Below are 27,974 nucleotides of genomic sequence, written 5' to 3' on the forward strand. Positions count from 1 at the left end.
GCAGTACAAAGAGTGCATTTTAGTGCTATAATATTTAATACAAGTGGATTTACTGCAGGGATAACGTATAGTCTGTGGCATCCAATCCATGTGTTTGTGTGATCCTTGTGTTGTATATAACAAAGACCTGTCTAAGTCCAGTGAAACCACATGCTTCACCTAAAAGGTCTAGTTTTGGTAAAAAAAAAAAAACATGAGATTTGTTCAAAAGGTTACAAAGAAATTCAATATTATTCAACAAAGCAACATTGAGATAAAAGAGTTTTTATTGAAATGCAAGTTTATATAAATTAAAATTCTTAATTTATTACAGTGTGCAAAATGGTAACTTTAAAAAGATCCCAATCATTTCTTTATTCCAAAACAGTTTTTGTTGACAATTCAAATTTTAGTTAGACTGTGTAAATGTAAAAATTGTCTACAGTAAATACAGAAATCCATTGTTATACTTTGTCTACAAATTACTTCAAACTGTTTAATGATAAAATATAAAACAAGTGAATATCTGAAACAAACCATTTATGTTAAAATCGATGCCATACAAGAAATAAAAAAGTACTGCTTGAATTTATTATATTGACTACAACATGCTAGAGAGCTTTTGTGCAGCAGAACTGATTTCATATAAAGGGATAATCTCTAATGTGAAACCTTCTATAAAATGTCTCACACACTGCAGAAAAAAGAAAAAAATGTCCCAATGAGCTGATCTAGGTTCCAAAGTGTAAAAGTAATACAACTTTACCAGCACTGGCTACAAGAGTATGGAAAAATTCCCCATGGATTGAACTTTTTATTGTTTACTGTACTTACACACAACTCTAAAGTCTGTATTAATAAAGTATCTTCTTTACAGTGTATAATTCATAAGACCGTACAGTTCATTTCATGCATAATATATTATTATATCCATTTTGAATGCAATGTTTACATGGCTTGGTTAAGAACACTTTTCACTGGTGTAGGATGTGAGTTTATGAGATATTACAAGGTATATGAAATATGAATTTTGCCATCTAATGTCAAAATAATTGCCTTTCACTGCTTCAAATATTTAATTATTATCCTGAGAACCACAAAAAGTCCATAAGCAGAACTTCTGGGCCCTCTTAAATCAGAAGCCTCTACATCTTATCACAGGGACATTTCTAGGGTCTGTCTTGAACAGGGATCACATTTGTTTAAGGACAAGACAATGTAAAATATAGAAAGCCATTAAAGTTTCATGGAGGAACCAGAGAGAGAAATCATGAAGTGAGAGAGAGGCTTTAGCCAAAAAAGGCTCAGACAAAAATCTAATAGAGCACAGTATGCCTTCAGCCAAGTGATGAACTAGAAATCTGTAGATAAGATGTCCCTGGATAAAACTATGTGACCATATCTCAAGTTTAGGGCTGCTAAGCCATAGTTTGAGGGACTTGCCCCATGATTACATTTTGTGTTAGAAAGACACTATAGTACCATAGCTGCTAGTATGAGGTTAAGCTATACACTAGTGCTTGCATAGGGCAAACCTCAATTATAGGTAGTATATTTGGTATGACTAGAGATGTACTAGGCTATGGTTAATCACCACTTGCGCTGAGGAACTAGTGCTAGTACTGAAATAAGCTGTAGCAGATAATGATTCTTTAATACAAATGCTCAAATGAGTGGCTAGTATAGGAGCGGTACACATAGAGGACTAATATTATAAGGCATTATGACCTGAGGACACACTCAACTACATCTGATTGATAGACATTGGGAAAGTGTTAGCCCTATCATAGCTTTTTTATTCTACTGGTATGCTACTTAGGCATATATCCCCTTAGTTAATGAAACACAACCAATGTAATTTTTTCCTGCTTCCTGATCAGAGGCTAAATGGGATTTGGCACTCTCATGCTTAAAACAGAGCTTTTTACCAGAGGTTGTATCACGTGTCCTGGGTTCTTTCTATAAATGTTCTTCTAAAACTTGTGTTTGTATTCTCCCCTTAAATACACAATTAGGTATTGCTATAGTGTAATGGTTTTAAAAATCCATAAACACATAGGACGGAACCAACTGAGCAGGCAATGCAGTGAGCAAAGTCATGCATCAGGACTTTTTCACAAGTCTCCTTGCGCAATTTATACTGCTGTATAATACTTGTGTGACCTGGCTTATACACAAAAATGTGTGCTACACCAAGACCATTGCACTATATAGCATGCATCTTATTTAATGTGCATCGTGTGTTTTGTATTTGTGTCAGTGTTGAGAAGATTTTATTTTCTTGATTTCAATTCAAGAGCAAGAAAAAGCACTGGGGGTGCCTAATATAAGGGCATCCCAACCAATCGTGATTTGCCTTTCCTTGTCCTTTAAAATTAAGATTGACTTGCAGATTGGTTAATAAGTCTTAAAAACTGGAAATTACAAAATGCACATGTTGTGTGGCTGATTATAAATATACATATTGAGTGTTGCTTATATTCAAATGCTAATCAGTTCTGCATCACCTATATTTTCTAGAAGCCACAATTAAAAGGCATGATATGGCAAAGGCTGTGGACAAACAAGGAGATTAGTTGCTCACAATAAATCCCATCTACCATGGGCAACTAATCTCCTGCAAATGCTTTCCCACCGACAATAAAGTGAATTGTCGGTCAGAAAACATATGCTGTGCTTTGGTTTGTCAGAGTTGCCTGAAATGACCTTGTGAGGCAACTTGGGACGACCCCAGAAAAAACAAAGGGGGTGACTAATATCCTTGTGTGCCAGCAGCCTAAAACATTTGTCTGACAAGTGACACCTGATATACCATGCCTGTGGGCAATGGAGTATTTAACTATAGCATTCTATCCTCTTTTAAGTGCAGCAGTTTTGAAAATGTTTTAATTGATTAGGTTATTGTATGTATTGTTTACACAGATGGTATCCATGGATAAGTGCCCAAATCCAGCAGTGTCATCTGCCATTGGAAACCACCTAGATTCTGGTGCTGCTCTGCCTGCTGAATACAACTGATATGCCATGATGCCACAAAAAACTATAATTTCTCTATACACATTCATGGATCCCATCTGTTTTTCCAACAATTGCAAATAAATCTATATTGCCAGTAAGCCTTGCTTTGTACAAGAAAGATGTTCCCCTATAGCTGTATGTATGTATGGTACAGCTTATCCTACCTCTCTTTTGAAAATAAAAAAGGCTGCCTCTTTTCCAAACAGTACTTTTATAAAATCTATTATAACTTCTAAATAGAACATAAACATTTTATATGTATCCTGGATGAATATCCTGAATGAGAATGTGTAAGTTAGCTTTTAAAAATACAATTCTTTTTAACTGCATATCTATTTTTATACTTGGCACAAAAATGAACATACCTTGTAAACACTATGTTAAAGTATTGGCTATCTGATATTCACAGACAAGTTGTGAACAAGCCATTGATGTAGCTAAACCAGCTCTACTTGAACAATAAAGTGAATTCAAATGCTCATTGCAGATCCTTTTGTTACTGAATGTGCCAATCAATAGGAATAACCACAATGTTTTATTATGAAATATCTGGCTTGTATTATCCTCTTTAAATTAAACAATTTATCTAAATTTGTTTTCTTTCCTCTCCTTCTTTATTGCTATTTTTACCCTTGCTATGCACATTCCACAAACCTTATTTATGTCAACCATAAATGCTTGACAGCAAATATTTTTAAATCCTTCCTATAATGAGGGAACTGGGGGTGGGGGGAGGAAATGGCATCGCCAAGCAGAAAACATTAAATTGTTTATATACTATAGCTTTTCCAACCATTTTGCAGATATTTTGATATATACGTTAATCACAGTAAATAGAGACCTAAAAAATCAAGAACTGCTAAGGTGGGGAAAAACAAAAAAATAATATGTTTCATTAAAAATCTATGATGTAATTTGAATATTGAGTTAAGCAAATAAGAATAATGTGTAGGCACAGATGGACATCCAGAAAGTGGACTGGGTTTACAACAGATCAGGGCAATGTCCAGTCATATCCAGGGCAGAATGGGACATGACCTAATATGTCACAATTATATGTATATTTATATAGCGCTACTTATGGATGCAGCACTGTACAGCAGTCATAATTCTGAATATTTAAAGTTGAGTATTATGTAGCATACATGAAAATGGGTTATAAGTATAGTGCGAAGAATGGAAGTCACACTATAATCCATCCTCTCAAGCTTTCTCTGCAACCTCTGCATGTCTAACATGACATGTCTTTGTGTTACATGGATCAGTATCCACAAGATGAATATGATAGTTCTCTCGGACTAAACTTACTAACTCTGGGGCAGAAGTTACTAAAATTACATTTTTAATAAAGTAATAAGTGAAATCTCAGCCCAATTAAGACATTAGCTACTCTGGGCATACCTCAAAAATAAGTATTTGTCCTTAATAAAAGCAACTATTAATATAAAACCTCACCCTCCAGAAAACCTTCTTGGAAGTCCAAGCTTCCAAAAAGTGACAGAACCACGCTGTGCGTTGACTGCTGTCAGGGCCACATAACTTTGCCTTAAATTTTTTCCACCCTTACTCTATATACTGCTCAGTGGCCCTGGAGAAACCATTTTTTCAATACACAAAACCATATTTCAAATCACAGTTTTGAGACTCCAGTTTAACATTCAGATATTTAAAGCTAAATGCACTTAAAATGAAGTAACATAAATATTTACTCACACATTTCTTTATCCTAATATAAAGCTATTTTCATCTGAATGTTAAGAGACAATAATTGATTGGTTTCATGTAAACAAGCTTGCTTGGCAAGCTTATGGAACAACTCCATAATTAAATAATTATATACTAGTTTTAAAATGTTTTATTGAAAGTAAACCGAAGTGCAGAAAGTACACCACATGTGTTTGATATGTAGAATGACTACATTATTTATACAATGTAATATAGCTAAAATGATCTAAATAATATGTTCAACTCTTCTCTTTCTAATTGGACAAATTCAGCTCTGGCTGGGGTCGCATCATCTGATTTGTAACAAAAATGCATTACTTTTTAGTTATTGCTTATTAACATAATGTCAGTTTTTAGGAATCAAATCCGTGAATAATATAAGAAGACAATTTGGGGTCATAAAAAAAAAGTTGGCGTTCGTTTAGTTCACTAAAAAAATCTTGAACATCAAGTTTAAAAAATAGAAACCAAATAAGATCTATTTAAATGCTAATTTGGAATGTTAAAACCAATATCAAAATTCAGTGCAAACTACCTTTGTATATAATTTTACCTACTTTTTAATATAATCTTTCCAAAAGTTTACATTTGTGATTATCAAATAGCTAGCAACAAGCCAATTAAGGTGCAAAAACAAGTTAGCTGTTTTTCTTTTCTTTTTTCTCAGCATACCCTGTTAGGAGTTCTAAAACTTACTGTGATTAAAAAAAATTGTCTAAAACATTTGTACAGTGCTTTGTTAAAAAAGTCAACACTAAAAACATTTCAAATGTGTATCACAGACTTTTATACAAGTACAGTGCGAATGGAGATTTTCAACAATGGGTTCCTACTGATGCAAATGTGGAAATTTCACGCCGTATTGTACTAAATGGGGAAAGTTCCAGTTCTGTAGTGTATTCATTATCATTATCGTCACTGGTTGCAGTTGAGGACTTTTGAATGCATTCATCACAGCAACAACAGCAGCACTCCATGAATGCTCGACTAAAAGGCTTGCAGAGGCAAAAAAGGAGGACAGGAGTAACACATGACTTGAAGAACAAAAGAAATTGGCTAATGAGATGAAGAAGATCCAGAGTTTGCCTTGACACGCCACTGGACATATAAGCTGCTACAATATTGCAAATATTTTCAGGGATTACACAAAATCCATATAAAATGGTTAGGGCTACCACAGTACAATTCATTTGACCTTCAAGCTGAATCTGACGTTTATTTCCTCTTGTGCAAGCTTTCTCAGCTCGTTTTATTTTTCTTGCTGTGACCAATGAGCAGGTTATTGTAAAAAGAGTAGGCAAGCAAAAATAGCAACCAAAATACCACCACAGCCTTGCACCATCATATGTAAGGGCCAACACATAAATTGTATCAGGGAGTTCAGTGGATATTTTTACAACACAGCGCTCACGAAGAAACCGACCATTCACTCCTGTATCCTCCACGGATAACTGTCGAAGGACAACTTCAGGCAGTGCTAGAACTAGCGCACCCACCCATATCACAGCCAGCTTGGCAGTTGTTGAAGTGCAGTTCTCGATCATCTCATAATACATCTGTACATTAGTGGCAGCACGGAATCGGTCAATGCACAGGGCACACAATGTAAAGGTGGTCACTCCAAGGGAAGCTATCTGTTGGGAAAAACATATTATCATTTGATTAGACTGGCCATTTGTACAGACTTTAAAATCACCAATATTCTTCATCACCTATTCATCAATAGCATTTATGCTTATAGAAACAAGTACACAGTGCCTTACCATAATATGAATAGTTATCAATCGCAAGAGATAAAGAAGGAAACATAGAATGAGAAGGCAACAAAGAAATATAATAAAATTAAGTATCACAAATATCTACTCAGTTCAGTGTCTGGATACAATACTGACGAAGGGGGGGAGTGCCCCCCAGAAACGGTGATTTTTTTTGTGGTACATTGGCATAATAAATGGGGTAAGCTCCCCAGCTGAAATTTTGCTTGAGTGCAGTCTCTATTTCTGCTTTGTTGGATACAATACTGGACATTTCTCTTCTCTATAGGTGGGTGAACATTTATTGCAATTATTTTATTGCTCCGCTGCTGGGGAGAAAAAACAGCAATGAAAACCTGAATGCCAGTTTCTAAATAAAAAAGGCACTTTAAAAAAGCTCTGCTAAAACACCTAATGAAATAATATTCAGGGCTCAGCTGTATTGTGTTAAAAAGTAAAACTAAATAAAATGCTATGTTTGCATTGCTAAAAAATATGTCCATTATTTATCAAAAAAGCATGAATCACTTGCTTACATTGGTTAAACTCCTTTAATAACCTATAGTTATATAAAAAGAAAAATAAAGACTAATTAGGTATATTCTTCTAAAACAGAAAAAATACAATAAATATTTACATGGGATTAATCAGGTGGACCTGCTAAAATCTACAGTTAGTATTGATGTTGGTATATAGGGTTAATGTATGTGAGTGTATAGATAGGTCAGTATAGGTTTGTGTGTGCTGGGTTCACTTGGAATGGTTGAACTTGATGGACTCGGTTGAACTTGATAGACCAGGTAAGGGCCTTACCTAAATGTTATCAAAAGGTAGGAAACATGGATTTGTCATGAAAGTAGTTCTACCCAGACAACGAAAAATAGCCCCTGACCACTATTTCTCCACTAAACTTTCCAGATAGCCTTACACATTCAGGCAGATAGACTGCCAACAGTTTCTTACCTTCAGAGAACCTATGTTCTATATCTATATTCCAGTGGCATAGATCAGACATTAAATAAATATTTCCATTAAGTGTAGTTCACTTTATAATGGTTGTAAGAATACTTTTTGGCCATATACTTTTGCCCATATAAGGGAGTCTAAACTTAAACATAGAAATTGATATAAATTTACTCAGTGATTCTCTGAGCACTTTTGAAATTTACAATAATTTTCTAGATATTTGAAATTTTCTAGATATTTAAAATTTTTAACCTGCTAATACCAGGCTTTTTGAGTCAAGTAAGCATCAGTAACACCAGAACGTGCATAGAAATGCATAGGTAGTTAGTCCTGCTGACACCTTTAAAGAGAGTTCTTGAGCTGACAGCCTGCTAAACTGCAAATATCTCACAAACCACTTAAAATAGATAATAAAGATAAAGTGCAAATGTGCTCAGAATATGTTTACATCAGTTTATTTTGTTGTGTTTAGTTCTCTTATCTTTTTAAACAATGTACATCATGCCAGCACCTATGTATACAGCTCATGTTCAAACATACAAAACATTGGGTACACCTAATTCCTCTGGTACATTGGATGTCCAATCCTAAATATTCTTGCTTGGTAAACTGGTCAGCTCAGGAGGATTCATTGATTCTTAACTACCTTAACACTAATTTATTCTAATAGTCTGGTCAGAAAAATCCTCTAAATGTAATATCCTTAGTGATGCCAATATAGTTCCTATAAATGAGAAATTGTTAAAATATTGGTTGGATCCCAAAAATGGGTCTCCATTAGTGTGGCTTTCCATAATCTATTTTAATACAGTGATACAGAATTTAATACTATAACCAACATTAATCAAAATAGGATAATTCATTATTTCTAAAATAATTGTTGAGTTGCAACTCTGACCCTGAGAATTAATCTGGTTTCCAAATAATTTGCAGAGTGGTGTATCATTACAAAGCAATATCCAACACTATCATAAAGAAGATTTATCTTGCAAAACAATTATACTACAAGAAAAGGTCAGGCTTCCAAAACTTCAGCCTCTCCAGACTTGTTCTCCCTGACTACAGTGTATTTATTCTATCCCCTCATGGAATGTTTGCACATGTCAGCGCCCATGCTTAACTCATCTATACCTAGGGGCTGGATTTCTTCTTAAGTTTAAACTTGTCTTGGCAATTCAGTTAATCCATTAAATTGTTTTTGCTTATTACATGGAGGCCTATTTTATGCTATAAAAGCCTTGCATTGTCAATCCTTTGAATATATAATTCCAATAAAACTTTACCAGGCCTCTCCTCCTTAGTTTTTCTTTTCTCTCTCTTGCTTGTTTAAACTTCTTTATGTTTGTATAATATTTATTATGGTAGCAGTTTTTTCACATTGAGTTGCCATCTCTAGTCTGTGACATGTTCTTAAATTGATCTGCAGTCCATTACAAACTATTAACAAAAAATTAAAGGTATGGAGTTGAGGATCTGAAAGAATGGCAGCTGCTTGGAAAAATCCATACTGACTGTAATAAGGATTAACAGCAGCTTTAGAGTTTATGCAGTAATGCCTGGTAATTGCCCTTTAACATGCAGTCAAACATACCAAAGCTTCAAAATGTAGTTTTAATTAATATTTATTAATGTATTTTGGGTACATATGATCTATAACCACCTAACAATTGTGGTATAAAGTACAAAAATATATAACTTAATTATAAGAGTTTTAATTTAAGGGATTGTATTCTTTCTTCTGCATGTACAAAAGGACATACTACATTTTTAAACACCCAAATATTTCTCAGCATGTGAATATGTTGTATTTTTATTTTTCCAAGACTGGATGGGTACTGGTTGAGGTTACTTACTATTGAGTTATTTTAGCCAAATTAACTAAGGCTCATAAGCACTAAAGTGGATGCAAAATTGAGCAAACTTTACATGCTCCTTGTAGGGATCACCAATACGCAATTAGCATATACATTGGCATAACAAGCACAAATCTTTGGTGTACACAATGTAACATGTGCCTGCAATTGCACTGGAATTCTGGGAATAAAATGCTGCATTGTGGGCAATTAATTTGCAAAAGGGCTTTGTTGACTATACATTTCGAACTGATTTTTAATTGGGTTATTATAAATGAACATATTCCCAGTGTATAAATAAAGCACAAAATGTTCAGAGGAATTTCAATGGACTAAGTCAATATCTTTGCTAACTTTTGCTATAATATATATATATATATATATATATATATATATATATATATATATATATATAGCGAGAGAGAGAAAGAGAGATTCTGATTGATGATATCAGAGGCACATCATCAGAGAGAGCAGGTCTAGCTGTTGCCGGTGGGAAAGTGTATAGAGGATGTCCAGACTAACAACATTTCTATATGTGTGTGAGACAATTTATTTTCCCAAGGGTTTGGGTAACAGGAAGACTTAATGGGTTTTTTTTTCTTTGTAGGCCAATAAACAGTTACTCTGTTCACTATAAAGAGTGCTGAAAGTATCATACAGTACAATCTTCCCATCAGGGAGGAACGGTGATTGTGCTTCTGTAACCCAGGACATTTTGCAGAGAGAATTAACTTCAGAAATTGCCTGGGCTGACTGTTTCAGGTATGCCCCTGTAGTTAAACCCCTTGTTAGGAAATTATTTGGAACATATATGATATGTAATAGGGTCTGAGCAAAGTATTTAACAGCATCAGGAAAGGAAGAGAAGAAACCCAGATGCAAGATTCAGCCAGAAATCGCATTTACTTTCTCTTGCATGACTAATGTTCTAGAATCCTCCTTGACTACATCAGAGGCCCAGAAATTGCTTAATTTTGGGATTAGCTGGGATAACTTAATTATTCAGTGCAATGAAAAGGCCAAAGTTCAGTTGATCCAGAAAATCTTGGGTGGCCACAAATAACCAAAAAAGTAAAAGAATAATTTAGCCATTCCATGTTTAGTTTCTCATTTAAGGCTGACAGTTTAAAGGTTACACCTCTGTCTACTTAAATTAGGATATAGCTTTATAATTGTTTCTGACATTTACTGTTTTCCCATTCTCTATTGTGCTTGCTCTTCCAGTTTGAATTCTAGGCTTTACTTACTTCTAAAATTATTGAACAATACTTTATTATAATAATTCAATATTATTACCAATTATATCTTTTGCCTGTCATAACATGCAGTTAAATCACTGTTCACTTATGCTAACATTTCATTTACCCAAATCATACATAGGGCTTACTGCTGGGTTGTACTGTAGATTTAAGCACTTGCAGGTTTTTGTAAGCCAGTGTTTCTTAGATTGTGAGGCTAGCCTCATTTGTGAGTCTGTACAATCGTGGGGCCCCAGTGGACTCATGTGTCTTAAGCATGTGATGCCCTGGAGTGCAAGCAGTCTGTATGTTCACCCTGTGACTGTATGGGTTTCCTCTGCCCCCACCCCCCCCTGCAGTCCCAATACACCATAACTCTCCACCCCCAGATCCTGGACATACAGTGGAGGAAATAATTATTTGACCCCTCACTGATTTTGTAAGTTTGTCCAATGACAAAGAAATGAAAAGTCTCAGAACAGTATCATTTCAATGGTAGGTTTATTTTAACAGTGGCAGATAGCACATCAAAAGGAAAATCGAAAAAATAACTTTAAATAAAAGATAGCAACTGATTTGCATTTCATTGAGTGAAATAAGTTTTTGAACCCTCTAACAAAAAAAGACTTAATACTTAGTGGAAAATCCCTTGTTTGCAAGCACAGAGGTCAAACCTTTCTTGTAATTGATGACCAAGTTTGCGCACATTTTAGGAGGAATGTTGGTCCACTCCTCTTTGCAGATCATCTCTAAATCCCTAAGGTTTCGAGGCTGTCTCTGTGCAACTCTGAGCTTGAGCTCCCTCCATAGGTTTTCTATTGGATTAAGGTCCGGAGACTGACTAGGCCACTCCATGACCTTAATGTGCTTCTTCTTGAGCCACTCCTTTGTTGCCTTTGCTGTATGTTTTGGGTCATTGTCGTGCTGGAACACCCATCCATGACCCATTTTCAGTTTCCTGGCAGAGGGAAGGAGGTTGTCGTTCAGGATTTCACGATACATGGCTCCGTCCATTTTCCCGTTAATGCGAATAAGTTGTCCTGTGCCCTTAGCAGAAAAACACCCCCAAAGCAAAATGTTTCCACCCCCATGCTTGACGGTGGGGACAGTGTTTTGGGGGTCATAGGCAGCATTTTTCTTCCTCCAAACACAGCGAGTTGAGTTAATGCCAAAGAGCTCTATTTTGGTCTCATCAGACCACAGCACCTTCTCCCAGTCACTCACAGAATCATTCAGGTGTTCATTGGCAAACTTCAGACGGGCCTGCACATGTGCCTTCTTGAGCAGGGGGACCTTGCGAGCCCTGCAGGATTTTAATCCATTGCGGTGTAATGTGTTTCCAATGGTTTTCTTGGTGACTGTGGTCCCTGCTAATTTGAGGTCATTAACTAACTCCTCCCGTGTAGTTCTAGGATGCTTTTTCACCTTTCTCAGAATCATTGACACCCCATGAGGTGAGATCTTGCGTGGAGCCCCACAGCGAGGTCGATTGATGGTCATTTTGTGCTCCTTCCATTTTCGAACAATCGCACCAACAGTTGTCACCCTCTCTCCCAGCTTCTTGCTAATGGTTTTGTAGCCCATTCCAGCCTTGTGCAGGTCTACAATTTTGTCTCTGACATCCTTGGACAGCTCTTTCCATGTTGGAGAGTTTGGAGTCTGCTTGATTGATTGATTCTGTGGACAGGTGTCTTTTATACAGGTGACTAGTTAAGACAGGTGTCCTTAATGAGATTGACTAATTGAGTAGAAGTGTCTAACCACTCTGTGGGAGCCAGAACTCTTAATGGTTGGTAGGGGTTCAAAAACTTATTTCACTCAATGAAATGCAAATCAGTTGCTATCTTTTATTTAAAGTTATTTTTTCGATTTTCCTTTTGATGTGCTATCTGCCACTGTTAAAATAAACCTACCATTGAAATGATACTGTTCTGAGACTTTTCATTTCTTTGTCATTGGACAAACTTACAAAATCAGTGAGGGGTCAAATAATTATTTCCTCCACTGTATGGCAATGTCACAGGTATATCATGTTATTTTTTAACAGAGAAGCAGATTACCTGCAGCACATCACAGCAGCCCAACCTTGCATACATACGTACATACTGCAGCATGATATGGACCATGAACCATACACTGCCCTACTTCATAAAGTGAACATAGCCCAGATAAGTTAAAACCATGATTCTGCCATTTGGTAGCATCCGACATTGGCAGACATGGCTAGTTGACAGGAGGAGAGGCAAAGTGTGTGAAGTGGAAATGACAGCTCTCCTCCAGGCAGTATTTCACAATGCCTTGCATGATGTGATAATAACAGAATCAAATAATAAAATCACAGATGTGTGCAAAGCATTGTGGGACTTGGAGCCTTGGCTGTGAAGGAGAGCTGGATAGTGCTAAATTGTTTAAATTGCACATATTGTTAGTACAAGCATTAGAGAGAATAGCAAGGAACAGACATATATTACTTGCAACAGTAATTAGTTTTATAAATAACTTTCAAATCATGTGAATGTTGCTCTGAACCATAGTTGTTTTCAATATGCTAAAACATATGAATTCTTTAAATTACTTTTGGTGGAATTCCCCTTTAAATTCACTTTTATCATCAGTAAGTAACTTAGAAAGTGCAAATGCTAACATGTTAATGAAGTCATTGTAAATCATTCTGCTACTATTGTGTGAAGCAATAATAAAGCATTTTCTTACACTGTGAGGGCAGGAAATCTACACATCTTTCATTACTATTATTTATATTAAATAATATATATTAAATTTCACAAATTCTGGATATTATATGTGTATATATTATAAATGGAATTATATGGATATTATGGCTATTTACATAACTGTTGATTTTTTTCCCAGGTTGCAAAAAAGTTAATAATAATAATGAACCACTTTTCACTTTATTAAAACAAAATGTATTCACGCATAATTGTTACTAGGTGCCAGCTTCTAACATCCAAGACTGCAACATAGGAACGAGGAGCGCTAAATAAAGCATCTTCTAAACAATCAAGACAAAAAGAGTAAAACAAAAGATTGATGGTGTTACATGACTCATGTACTTTCCCACCAGCTGACAAACAAGGTCCATTGTACTTTGCCAAAACACACTAAAACAGAGAGCATTTGTCTGAATCCCTTTCAGAAATAAATCTGCTATGCCATGCATAAGAAGCATCATATACAAATATTTATTCGTAGTGACAGAATGAATGGGAGAGCCTTACACTAACAGGATTTGGACCACAAAATGAAAACTACTAAACATGCTATTTGGGATGAATCCAGATACTGTTATTATGAATACTATTATAAGTGCCTCCAGGTTCTTAAATGACAACATGTTAGATTGAAAAAAAAAATTGTAACGTATTTAATGCATATTTTTAGTTGCAAAACAATTTTGCTCTTCAAATAATGAATAAAAGTATGACTAGAATCTATTGCATACACACAATATGACTTGTTTCCTCTATACGTATGGCATCAGTTATCTTGAAACCAGTTATACAGAAAGCTCCAAATTACTGGGAGGCCATCTCCCATAGACTCCATTATAACCAAATAATTAAAATTGTTACACTTATTTTCTTTTTCTCTGTAGTAATAAAACAGTACTTTGTAATTCTTATTGTAGGAAAAACAATTCTATTGGGTTTATTTAATGTTAAAATTATTTTTTGTAATTTTTTTAGCCTTTTGGTGGGAGGGGTAGTGTGAGTTGAAATATATTTCCATTCATATAGTGAGCACAGCCACTACAGGAAAGAATGGGGTCTATTAACCTATGTCACTGCAACTGCCCCTAGGACAGTTGATGCTTGGGTACATGCGGCTGCTTCATATAAAAATCTAAAAATACAAGGTGCCAGTCTCTCTGATAGGATTGTGTCAGAAACTATTTTATGACCAGAAAAGCTGTTCATATATAAATAAGAAAATCAGCATAAAAATGTAATACTATTGCACATTGTATTTGAATTATACACCAAATTTTCACAGTGAACAAAAGACAAGGATTGCAATAATACATAAACAACCAAACTAAAAATGTGGTGCAACTGGGGAAGGGTTTGGTCTTACAAAGCAAATTGGTTCACAAAATGTTCCTCTGCCTTTGAGAAAACATTGATTCAGTCATTGCTTTATCTCTCTTAAAGGAACAGTTCAGTTTTAAAAGGTATATGGGTAAAATAGATAGACTGTGCAAAATAAAAAATATTTGAAAGGCTTTGGTAAGCAGATGTCTAACATAATAGCCAGACCAACAATATTTCCTGCTTTCAGCTCTCTAACCTCTTAGTTAGTCAGTGACTTTAGGGGGGCCACAATAGGAAGTCATTTCATAATTCATCTTGAAAAATATTGACTAGAGTGGCAAAGTGATTGCTGTTACGAAACAGGTATTGTTTGCTTATTGAGAAAAGGTGCAAACTGGGGTAATTTGCAATGTTTTTTCCCTTTACAGCCAGACCTCCTGCCCAAGAACAGGTTCAAAATGCTGTGTTCCCTTATAAATAATAGGGGCAATGAATGTACTGACTCAAGTCACAAAATATGTTTTGTATGGTGTTTTACCACTTTTTGCTCCTAGTGTTTTGTAAACTAAGGGCAAAAAGGTTTTATTTAGTAAATTATTATTTATGTGGCACACTACCTGTTTTACTATAATGGTGCATTCAGTCAGCCAAACAGACCAGATGTTATGCTTATAAGACATATCAAGGCACAAGATTCATAATAGGCAGAGAATGAACATCATTAGTGATGGGCAAAATGTTTTGCCAGGCATGGATTCGCGGTGAATTTCTGCGTTTCGCCACTGGTGGATTGTTTTGTGAAACGGATGAAAAAATTTGCAGCGCATCCAAAAATTGCCGCCGCATCAAAAGAATAGTCGCAGCGTCAAAATAATAGCCGCGGACGACAAAAGAATAGCCACGGGACAAAATAATAGTCGAGGGTGACAATCTGTTTTTTGACGTGCAAGATTTTCACCATTTCGCAAATCTTTTGAAAGATTCGCAAATTTTTCGCCAAAGTGGAATAGGACAGATTCGCTCATCACTAAACATCATATCATTGTATCCCTCACCCACATAATGCTTAGTGAGCAGACATCTTTTTTCCCTCTATATTTGCTTCTGTTTTAAAATCCATTCTCATGGATGGCTCTAAAATCCCTTGCTGTCCACTAATAGTCAACATTTGTGCTAAGAAATCTGCAAGTAAATGAAGAGGTAATTGAATTCTTAGCCCTCTGACGCAGGGGCTTTATTGACTTTTGTGTTATGTCTCTGGCCTTCTTGCAAATACACAAGGCGAAAGAAAATTTCAATTGTTTTAGACTGTATTAAAGGAAAAAGAAAGGTAAAGTCACTTGGGGGTGCCAAAATGTTAAGCACCCCCAAGTGACTTTAACCACCTACCTTTTACCCCGGGCTGGTGCCGCTGTCAGGAGAAAACAGCACCAGCCCGGGGTAGCTGCCGGCACTTCCTCCTTCCGGCTTCGCTGCGCGCGCATGCGCAGTAGAGTGAAAAGCCAAACTTAAACATTTAAGTTGGCTTTTTCGCTCTACTGTGCATGCCCGGCCACCGGCAGTTTAGGAAGCTGAAGGCGGAAGGAGGAAGTGCTGCGCTCCAGCTACCCCGGGCTGGTGCTATTTTCTCCGAACAGGGGCACCAGCCCGGGGTACAAGGTAAGCGGTTAAAGTCACTTGGGGGTGCTTAACATTTTGGCACCCCCAAGTGACTTTGCCTTTCCTTCTCCTTTAATACTCTGTCCAATACATTTTTATGAGGCAGAGCTAAAAAAATACAGTAATAAGTAAGGAACCTAGTACTATAGTACAAACATAGAATATTCATTTCACTATTTAATTCCTAAAAGACTTTAAAATTGACAAACACATTCTGTCCATATATACCCTACATTTGTCCCTTTTTAAACTCAAAAATTCAGTCCCTGGACCAAGAGAGGAATTATTGCAATGCAGAAGGGGTTTAGACTGGATCACTAGGTTGTCTGGGTGTAACTGGGTAGGATCTGAGCAGATAGATTGTGGCCTACAAAGCCCTGATTTTCTGTCTGGAAATGTTGGGAGTCTGTCTGTTACTTTTACTACAATACAAAAGAGCCAGTAATATCCTGTAAAGTATAACTTATCTTACCTTATAATTGGAGATTTGTGATGTCATCATTTATAACTGGTGCTCAGTAATGCAATTTGTGCACACTATAATGTACCCCCTGTTGTAAATATGAGGCTAGCAGATGTCACCTTGGAGTTCCATGACCTGTATGAAAGCAGATCACAGAACTACTTGGTGCTTTGTAATATCCTTATATTTTATAATAGGGTTGCATTATTTCCTATCTAGCTTGTACAGTGTCAACTGCAAACTACTTGTTTCGCTACACTGCTGCTTAGGAATGGTGTACAACAAATAGCTCTCCCCAGTGCAGCTGGAAAAAGGAACTGCTTACATATAAAATCAGATGTCAAGGCTCACAGGATCACTCCTATCCACTGACTTGCATTGAAGTCAGATGCGATTTCTGGCAGGACCCCTGCCACTGCACAAAGCTGCCAGCAAATTTTCAATGGACATGCCCTGTACTAACCACTGACCCACCTCTACAAATGTACTTAATATCATACCCCCCAACTGTCCCGCTTTCCGCGGGACTCTCCCAGTTTTAATAGCACATCCCACTGTCCCGGATAGTTTAATGAATGTCCCACATTTCCGTAATAGATTATGGAAATGCGCAACATTCATTGAAGTATCCGGGACAGCAGGAGGCGCTGGCTGGAACCGAGCGCTCCTTCTTCTTCAGTGGTTCCTCTCCGTATGTGGCTCCTTGCGTGGCGGTGACAGGCCCTTTTATAAGGTTGCGTCCTGACATCACACGTACGCACGGGGCGCAACCTTATAAAAGGGCCTGTCTCTGCAGTATAAAAAGCCGCATACGGAGAGGAGCCGCTGAAGAAAAAGAAGAAGCACTGTTTATGGGGGGTACTGTCTCAATTGGGGGCACTTACTATGGGGGTGTTGTATATGGGGGGTACTTTCTATGGGGGCACTGTGTATGGGGGGTAATTTCTAAAGGGAACTGTATGGGGGTTACTTTCTATGGGGGCACTGTGTCTATGTGTCTAATGTGTCTACTGTCTATGGGGGCAATTAGGGGCACTTTCTATGGGGGCACTGTGTATGGGGGGTACTTTCTATGGGGCACTGTGTCTATGTGTCTAATGTTTCTACTGTCTATGGGGGCAATTAGGGGCACTTTCTATGGGGGCACTGTGTATGGGGGTACTGTCTATGGGGGGTACTGTCTATGGGGGGTACATTCTATTGGGGTACTTTCTATGGGGGCACTGTGTATGAGGGGAAATGGGGGCACTTCCTGTGGGGGGTACTGTCTTTGGGGACACTTTCTATGAGAGGTACTGTCTATGGGGGCACTGTGCATGGGGGTACTGTCTATGGGGGCACTGTGTATGGGGGTACTGTGTATGGGGGAAATTAGGGGCACTGTGTATGGGGGTACTGTCTATGGGGGCACTGTGTATGGGGGGTACTGTCAATTGGGCCATTGGGGGCACTGTGTATGGGGGGGCAAAACTGGTACATAGTTATAATTCACTTATAACTGGCTGCCTTCTCTCTATATTTGTATTTTATATGTAGGAGTTGCTATATTCTTTTCCTTATGTAGTACAGTATGAGGGTATAGCACATTTTGCATCTGATCCCGCCATTTCAACTATATAAAAGGTGTATTTTTTGAAAAAAAAATAAATGGATTGGGCGCTGCACGCACCAAATCTTTTTGTCCCTCTTTTCATTTTTCAAATGTTGGGAGGTATGTTAATATGCAGTAAGGATCACTCAAGGCAGTGTCAAATTCAAACCTCACAGAGCACCATGAGGTTTTCTGCAATATAAATGTAGGTTATTTTGGATGAATCTTTCTCCTCTTATTTCTTATCCTCCTATTCTACTAATTACAGGGTCTCCATGATGACATAGAAGTTTCTGTGCTGTTCAGACTCACAAATATAAAAACAATCATGAACCAGGATGAAACTATTTCTATTTTAGGAGAATGTGGACCCTGGTAGTTATATAACAGTATATGTTTATATACTGTTATATAACTACCAGGGTCCACATTCTCCTAAAATAGCAGGTTGTGTATAAACAGTAAGTTCCACTTTTAGTAACCCATAGAAATCATTTAACAGGCAGTAAATACTGTTTTGTACCTGATGTAACATGACCCATAAACTGTAAGTTTAAAGACTTGTTCTGTGTAACAGTGCAACTAAATAAAACTGTGGGCAAATAAGAATACGGTGGATCAGAAAATGATGCTGGTGAATAGGGAAGCAGCCCTAAATATTTACTTAATGCTGTCAAGCATATATTTTATCTGCAGGCATAGGTTTGTTAAAGGTCAGTGTATCCCATGCTTATGACAGCAGCTATTTCAGGTTGAGGCTATTGAAAACAGTGTATTCATCCTTAGTTTAGGGTGACCAGATCACTTAAAAATTCAATGACACTAAAACGATCTAAAAATGCACCTAGCAGGGCTGAACTGATTGCAGTTTATTTTAAATACAATTAGTGCTGCCCTGCAACATGTATTTATGAGACTTGTCCCTGAATTTTCAAGTGGGCTGGTCACCCTACCTTGTACTCTGGTTTTGAATCTTGAAACAATAGCACAGAGGTCAGTTTTCATCCAATTCTGTTAATTAGTTGCTTCTGCTATATTGTTTCCAGAGTCAGTAGTACAGGATGTGCAAAGTCTCATTTAATTAATTAATGCTTATGTTTAATTAATGTGAAGTGTATATATATATATGTATATATGGGGTAATTTATTATTCCCAGGGGTGCACGTGTTATAGCACTAAGGGGTGTGATCTATGTGCTGCCCCCTCCTGTCCTTAACTAATACAGCACTTACTCTGTATTTTAGGGCTGAGGGGCAGGTCTCTGCACTAAACAGTAACAGTACAACACCAGAATGAAGTATGTAAAGTGCAAAAAAATGGCTGATATTCTTTTATTATGCAAACACTGTTTTTGGGTGGAAGCCCATTTGAAAGCTTTTTTGTAGAAAAATAATTGGTAAAATCAGTCTCCCAAGATCTAGGAACCTGCTTTTCCATAGGCACTATAGGATACTGGATAAAGTAAATGAATAGCTCCTCAACTAAATGCTCTTTTCAGGTAATTTAAAAGTGTGCATTATCAGCATCTGGATACACAGCATTACCCAACAGGTCATCAATTTATAAGTGCATTTTTTCAACAGATGAATTACAAAGCAGCTGAATAGCAACATAAAATGCTAAATACTTTTTAACTTTGATATTAAATGAGACCTTGGAAGGAAGAGTATCCCAGTAATTGCACTATGAATTATTTCCAAAAAGTAGCAAATCAACTGAACATGCAAACTATACTGTATTGTCCAAATACAATGCTACAACCCAGTAGATTATGCCTTTGGATGTTGTATTATCAAATTGGATAAACAGTACTGTGTCTCTCAGCTCCAATCTGCTTCTTTTGTTTTATAATCAAGTGCTTGGGGATGGTGAAGACCGTGAAGCCAGTTGGCTATAAGCTTGTTTGGCACAGCAACAAAATGATGTGCCAAAAGGCTGCATAACTAACTAAAGCTAGGTCAGTCTTAAATAAGGAACAAATAAGCATGAACATCCAGATCCTCTGCAGAAATTGCTTGTTCCAGATAGCAGTTCCCAACTATTCCCTGTAGTGTACTGCTACCAGAATTAAAGCTTACATTTCCACTGCAAACATTACACACATAATGCACTTCTGGAGTTTTAACAGAACACAGCCCGCTATCAGTACCAGCATTATTTGATCAGATACTGTGTAATCCAAGTGGTACTTAATGTTAATGGATGCAGAACACAGGATGGGAACCAATGCAAATGAGCGAGTGGGATGTTAATTCAGCTGGTCATGCCTAAGGGTTTTTATTTTGCGATATGCTGCATTCAGCTTCACACTGTAATTCACAAAATACACACAAAAGTCTCTTAACTATCACCAATGAAACCATAATCGAACTTTGTCATTGCACTTTTAAACCATTAACATTTTTCTAAACAGAATTTTTCAAGGTTAAGTTCATTCTAAAATTATCTTTCAGTATGACGCAGATACTGGTATTTACTGACAAACTGAATTTGGAGTCCCTATAATTTTTTTGTTGTTTTTAATTATTTTCCTTTCTATGCTCTGTCTCTGAAATATAAAATGCTTTCGGGGTGACAGGGTCAGATTTGCCTTTCAACCAGAAAGCAGATTCATTTTATAATCATTTTCAATTTATATTATCTTCCAGACTGCCATTGAACCCACTGGCAGGTTTCTATGGTCAGTCACAACCTAGCAATGAGATACAGTTTAAATATTCAGCTAAAATTGCTTTAGAACAGAATTTTCTGCATTTACACAAATGCAGAAAATACTAAAGTTAATTTTAAAGTAAACATCAACTTTAATTAGAGCGTTCTATAAAAAAAGGTAATAAACACTACCTAAAAGAGAACCCCATCAATAAAAACTCTACTAAAATGTTGCAACATGCAAGATATATCAATGAATATTTAGAAGTGTTACCTCAATGTATGGTATGATTTTGCAAGAAAAGTCCTCCAGGAGCCACTTCTTGGTAAGTTCATGAAAAATTACCAGTGGCAGGCAAAAGAAAATAATCAGAAAATCCCAAAATGCCAAGTTTGCCAAAAGCGAGTTGGAAATGCTTCTCATGTAGTAATTGTGACAAACTATACACATAACAGCCATGTTGCCCATAATACCTATGACAAAGATAATGACAGACAAACACATGACAGCATAGGCACCATATGAATCTTCTGTTAATGGGTAAAAGGGATTCTTTATATGCAGTCTTTTACTTGAGGTATTTTTTGGTACCAAAGCTTGATTAATGTCCATGTTATCTGAAAATACTTTAAGATCATTGGTTACAAAAGGTACAGATGCATTTAAAGGCAACGCTTGTGGGTCAGTCCCAAATACAGCTTTCTGGCTCAGGCGAGTTTCATTGAAATTGGCTGAGAAATTGTTTTTATTTGAGGTTATGTTTGTGCTCTGGTTGTTTTCTCCCAACTGAAGTTCAATTGTTCCCCTTCTCTTCCTGTGAATTTTGTATGCATTTTCCTGCACAACCTTTTGCCCATCAGATCTGGTTTCCACAGCCAAGTTTCTCACCTTTCCATGCTCCTGCAGAGCGGTTTTAGATTGCATATTTAGAGCAGCCAGTGAGTCACCTTTTCTTTTTCCATTTAATAGAGATGAATTCCACACCAGGTCTATAGGTCCTGAGGGACTAATATCGTCCCCAGGGAGCCTAAAATGGCAAAGAAGTTTTTTTAAGGTCATTTCATTTGAAAAGTTCCTATAAGCAGTGTAGCTGGAGTTCTTGGTTGTGTAAACTTTGCCAACAGCTAAATGACGACCATGACACCAGTGTGTGCCCACAATATTGCCATGCTCTGGGCTCATCAATCCATCTTGCAGCTTGACAGCACTCACTATTAAAGTCCAGACTGAAAACAAGGAAAATGAGGTGGAAAACGGATATTGCATGATTGAAACTGAGCTGTAGTCACCAACTAAGGAATCTATGGGGTAGTTCTACACATTTCATCTGACAGCAGTGCACCAGGTAAGTAGGATCACTGAAATATGTGACACAACGCTTGGGTTTAGTGAATTACATTGGCAGCAAAGAAACAGAACGGAACTACAGCACTAAGGTTGTCTGTTCTGTCTTTAATATAAAGGCTGACAATGAAATAAAGTTAAAGTGCCCACAGCTTTGTATCCACAGAAATGCCAGGGCTCCACCCTTATTGTGCCAAAGCCTCTGACAAAAAATGTTAGGTTTTGCCTTGGGTATTTTTTTTTATTTTCTCCTATAGGCAAACGCATCTGTTTCTTTGGGAAGAGGCCCAAAACCCAATTTCTCTTGGCTTCTTGATAATCCCAAATGGAAATAATCCCTCCTTGTCTGGTAGTAAACAGGTTGCTGAAATGTCATCTGCACAGATTAAAAAAACTGCATGTGTAGCGATAGAGAGAAGGATGCTGTCCGTGCCACTGCCCTTTGTTCAGCACTTAAGGTGAAAGCACCGGGAGAGGTGTGCGGAGTGATAAGGTGCGGGCGAAGAGGCGGAGTGATAAGGTGCGGGAGAAGAGGCACCTTGGCAGTGCGGTCTGTTAGTCCCTGCCGAGCTGTTGTCAGTGTGTGCAGAAAGGAGCCCCGCCTGCTGTCAGTACAACACTCGGTTTTGAGTCTGCGCCTCTGTGTGTATGTGTGTGTGGCTTGGGCGAGACTGCTTTACTCCTCCCTCTATGGGATGTTGCCAAAGACAATTAACATACCTTGCAGTGTCTGTATTGTATTAAAAACTGGGAAAATACATGGGCACTGCTAAGACAAATAGCTTCTTATTGCCGTGGCCAGTACATTTTATTATCTTAAGTCCTCATGTATGCGAGATGGTTTGTTTGATGCAGGGCTAAGCTGTAGCAGGTTTGCTAAGGAAAAGCCTATAACTGACAAAGGCTGAAGGGGAGGGGTGTGGGGACAAGCAGAGGCTCCGGATACTGTGTGATAGTGATGGGAGAGGAGCCGCTGCTTTGCCTTATTCTTATGGCAGCAGCTCGTTTGCACAGGTGCACTTGTAATGGCTTACTGTGCTCCTTTGAGGACTTCCAAAGCCTAATGCGAGATGCAGCATGTCCCCCTCACCCCCCCCCCCCCCCTTACCGTCAGAACTCCTTTATCTCCCCCACCCCCTGATAAACATATTAGCATCCTCTTTCTCTCTCTCTCTGTCTCTCTCTCTCTGCAATATCCTCTCTCAGTACTGCTCCTTATGCTGTCTTCGACTATCCTGTGTCAGCCCTCTTCTCCAGTCCTCCTGCTTTGGTCAGGTGTCAGCCTGCCTCCATTCCTCCTCCTGTGTCCTTCTCCATACCTTTCTGTGTCAGGCTTCCTCCATCATTCCTGTGCTGTCTGCTGTCAATCCATCTCCATACCTTAGAGTGTATACTGTTTAAGTGCTGTTATGTAACACCTTTCTCATGTAGTATCAGCATGGCAGTGGCACCTGTCATCATAGACATCTAAACTAAGGGGTAAGACTGGGCATTAGCCCCCCACTAGAGTTTTTCCCCCAACAGGACAAGTACAAGTGTCTCAGGTACCCATACTGATGTTTAAGATCTCAGTTTGTGCTGATTCAGTGCCTCTCTCCCAGTAATACTGCATGTCTGGCAGCTGCTGAAGCCTGAAACTTGTGTAACCCTATTCTGGCTAGTTTTTGCCAGTATTGGCTAGTAGGTATGAGCATGGGCACATGTGACTCCAACACACAGGCTGGGCCTTCGCAAAACAGAAGAATTACACTTGAGAGGTGTTGCAGAACTACAACTCTCTACTGCCACAACGTGTATACAAATAATTATGGACGCCAGAGGTTCTTTTGCATTGAACTAGAACTTGGTTTATTGATGGTACACAGTATATGCAGGGTTAATACTCACAGCTTTGAGGTAGAATAGCACATAAATGTCAAATGCAGTTGCAGATAGCAGGAATAGTATGGCGCCACTGCGGAGATAGGTATAGGGGATAGCCAGGAGTCCCAAAGGTAGTGTCTGCTTTATCTGGACCGGATCCCTACAGCGACGGTGGTTCAGGGGTTAATAACAGCCTAAATCCTATATCTGACACTGCGGTCCCTACAGTAAGGCAGCAGAGCCTTGGGTGTACTAAACCCTCTATTTTCTCCTATGTGGGAGCATATAGCTGCTCATACTAAATAGCCCTGAACTAAGTCACACTCCTAAAGCGTGCTATAACAGAGTCTAACCTGCAAATGACTACACCTCATTCACGGGGTCCCTGATCACTAGATGGATTGGCTTCCTCTAGGGCACAGACTTCTGGGCCCAGTTGAGAACCCAGGCTCAATGTGCAGCCTGTTCTGAAGGATAGGAATGCCAAAGAGGAAGTGCCCACACCCTGCAAATCACTATATTACAGTGTGCAGGAAGTGGTCATCCTAACTAAGGGCCAATAAGTGCATAATGACACATAACTAAAGTGGCAACATTACAATCTGCTCAGTAACAGCAGATAGCACAGTGTAGGGCTAAAGCCATAGGGAGCTTAGTTCCTATGGGTCCCTACACTTGTTAAATTGCATCTTCTCTGAGCCCCAGTCTGGTCACATGATGGTGTGTGCATATGTGTGTGCAGGTCCCACTGGAGCTACTGCACCCCCAATGTGTCCCCACTGTGTCCTCCACTTGTCCTCCACATAAACTTTGTAAATTAGGAGCCTGATAACTAGTCAGTATTAGTTTATAAAAATAAAATAATTCTGCACAAGTTACAGAAAAGTGTAGGGGCTCATGGATGTTGCTGTGGTCCCAAAATCCAGTCATTCCCATTGCTGAATGAAATATTTATGTAAGAAAGCTGATATAATTCAATAAATAGCTCCCAATATAAACAGATGACAGTCTATATAGTAAGCAGTCCATATAAATAGTTAATAAAATTATTAATGTGCTAAGTCAGTCAGTTCATTTGGGGCAGTGGAATATACCACAGTGGAAGTTTTTAATTTATTGGTGGTCAGTGGAGTTTGCCCCTGTCAAGCTTCTCTGCATTGTCTTAATATGCAAGTTTCATAAGTTTCTAGGCAGGTTAAGTTATGTTTCTAGGCAGTTTTTGCAGATGTTACATAAATTGTGTAACTTTTGCCATAACTTTATAAGTATAGGTATGGGATCCCTTGTCTGGAAACCCGTTATCCAGAAAGCTCCGAATTACGGAAAGCCTGTATCCCATAGACTCCATCAAATAATTCAGAATTGTAAAACTGATTTCCTTTTTCTCATTAGTAATAAAACAGTACCTTGTAATTGATCCCAACTAAGATATAAATAATTATTATTGGATGCAAAACAATCCCGTTGGCTTTAAATAATATTATACTGATTTTTTAGTAGACTTAAGGTATGAAGATCCAAATTACGGAAAGATACCTTATCCAGAATACCCTTGGTCCCGAGCATTCTGGATAACGGGTGCTATACCTGTAGCTTATGCAGTTTGTTAAAGAAAAGAATAGTGGGAGGTCAGAATGTAAACTCTCTTATATATTTGGCTCTACCTCTACACTGTACACTTTTTCTTACAAGCAACAGGTGTTATGAGGCTTTTCTAAACACCAATTACTATACTCATGATTCTTTGGTTGGCGTGCAATATATCTGTAGAGCACCATTTTTAGAATTAGCATTGAATTTTCGTTTTAGCAATTGCAAGAATGTTGCTTTACAACACAAAGTCACTATCATTGTATGCAAAGACTGCTGCTGTTGATATATTTTGGTTTTCCTTGCTTTTAGTGTTTATATATGTACACTACTGAGTGTTGTGTTTACTGGTTGCCATGGAGACTCAATTTTGGCACCATTTATTTATATATATGGAGGAGGAAGTATGTGTCACAGTTTGGTTGTTACCTTGAAACAGGTCACAGCTTGTGACAACATCGGGTTTCTAAGCTAATAAAAATATTTGTTTTGTTTAAAAGACCTTTTGAAATTTTGTAGGTGTGCAGGTGTGGGACCTGTTATCCAGGATGCCTGGGACCTGGGGTTTTCCGGATAAGGGATCTTTCTGTAATTTTGATCTCCTTATTTTACGTTTGCTAAAAAAATGATTTAAACCTTAATTACACTCAATAGGATTGTTTTGCTTCCCATAAAGATTAATTATATCTTAGGATCAAGTACAAGGTACTGTTAATTATTACAGAGAAAAATGGAAAATGGTTAAATATTTTAAAATATTTGCTTGTAATGGAGTCTATGGGAGATGGCCTTCCTGTAATTCAAAGCTTCCTGGATAACAGGTTTCCAGATAATGGATCTCATACCTGTCCCTTACTGGCACCCAAGCATTTTAAATAATTGTGAGGGAGTGCTCTCTTTCTTGGGACTGACTACAGTTTATACCCTGTGTGCAAACCTTATCCACGCTCTAAAACGGTCAAAGTGAATTTACTACTGTTAGAAGACCAGTGAGAGAAAAAAAATAAATAAATTTTTTGTTTATGTGTCTCCGACCTGCCTTCCTCTATCTAATCCGTGAAGTGCTTCCAAAATTAACCCCTAAGAGTTGGCGCTCACAAATCACTACTTATAGTAAAATCAATCAATTTATTTCCACAATCAATGAATAATAAAAAAAAAACAATAACATATAATTCATACAATATAAATACAATTAAAACCAAAGTGCATGTTTTCTATTTTACACATTAAATAGGAGAAGATATTTACAACGTCAGTCAATGCTATTATCAATAGATAATCAGAGAGTTGGTTATTAGGATAAATAGAAAATGTGGCTAATATGTGGCTACAGTTTATACCCTGCTCAAAAAAATAAAGGGAACACAAAAATAAGACATCCTAGATCTTAATGAATTAAATATTCTTATTAAATACTTCATTCTTTACATAGTTGAATGTGCTGACAACAAAATCACACAAAAATTATCAATGGAAATCAAATTTATCAACCCATGGAGGTCTGGATTTGGAGTCACACTCAAAATTAAAGTCTGTGGTGCTATGGTGGATGGAGCGAGACATGATGTCCCAGATGTGCTCAATTGGATTCAGGTCTGGGGAACGGGCGGGCCAGTCCATAGCATCAATGCCTTCGTCTTGCAGGAACTGCTGACACACTCCAGCCACATGAGGTCTAGCATTGTCTTGCATTAGGAGGAACCCAGGGCCAACCGCACCAGTATATGGTTTCACAAGGGGTCTGAGGATCTCATCTCGGTATCTTATCCCAGTCAGGAGGGCTGTGCGGCCCCCCAAAGAAATACCACCCCACACCATTACTGACCCACTGCCAAACCGATCATGCTGGAGGATGTTGCAGGCAGCAGAACGTTCTCCACGGCGTCTCCAGGCTCTGTCACGTCTGTCACATGTGCTCAGTGTGAACCTGCTTTCATCTGTGAAGAGCACAGGGCGCCAGTGGTGAATTTGCCAATCTTGGTGTTCTCTGGCACATGCCAAATGTCCTGCACGGTGTTGGGCTGTAAGCACAACCCCCACCTGTGGACGTCGGGCCCTCATACCACTCTCATGGAGTCTGTTTCTGACCGTTTGAGCAGACACATGCACATTTGTGGCCTGCTGGAGGCCATTTTGCAGGACTTTGCAAGTACTCATCCTGTTCCTCCTTGCACAAAGGCAGAGGTAGTGGTCCTGCTGCTGGGTTGTTGCCCTCCTAC

At 38.0% G+C, this 27,974-nt stretch overlaps 1 protein-coding gene across 1 annotated transcript; it reads right to left on the reverse strand.

Moving 5' to 3' along the window:
- Positions 1-248: 248 nt before the first annotated feature.
- Positions 249-22,950, reverse strand: gpr37 (G protein-coupled receptor 37 (endothelin receptor type B-like)). Its single transcript, XM_002941831.5, has 2 exons — positions 21,229-22,950; positions 249-6,356 (listed from the first exon to the last, which is right to left on the reverse strand). The coding sequence occupies exons 1-2, from the start codon at positions 22,219-22,221 to the stop codon at positions 5,538-5,540; spliced, it is 1,812 nt and encodes a 603-aa protein (XP_002941877.2). The 5' UTR covers positions 22,222-22,950; the 3' UTR covers positions 249-5,537.
- Between the last annotated feature and the right edge of the window lie 5,024 nt (positions 22,951-27,974).

Source organism: Xenopus tropicalis, chromosome 3 (genome assembly GCF_000004195.4).
Source record: "Xenopus tropicalis strain Nigerian chromosome 3, UCB_Xtro_10.0, whole genome shotgun sequence".
NCBI classification, from domain to species: Eukaryota; Metazoa; Chordata; class Amphibia; order Anura; family Pipidae; genus Xenopus; species Xenopus tropicalis.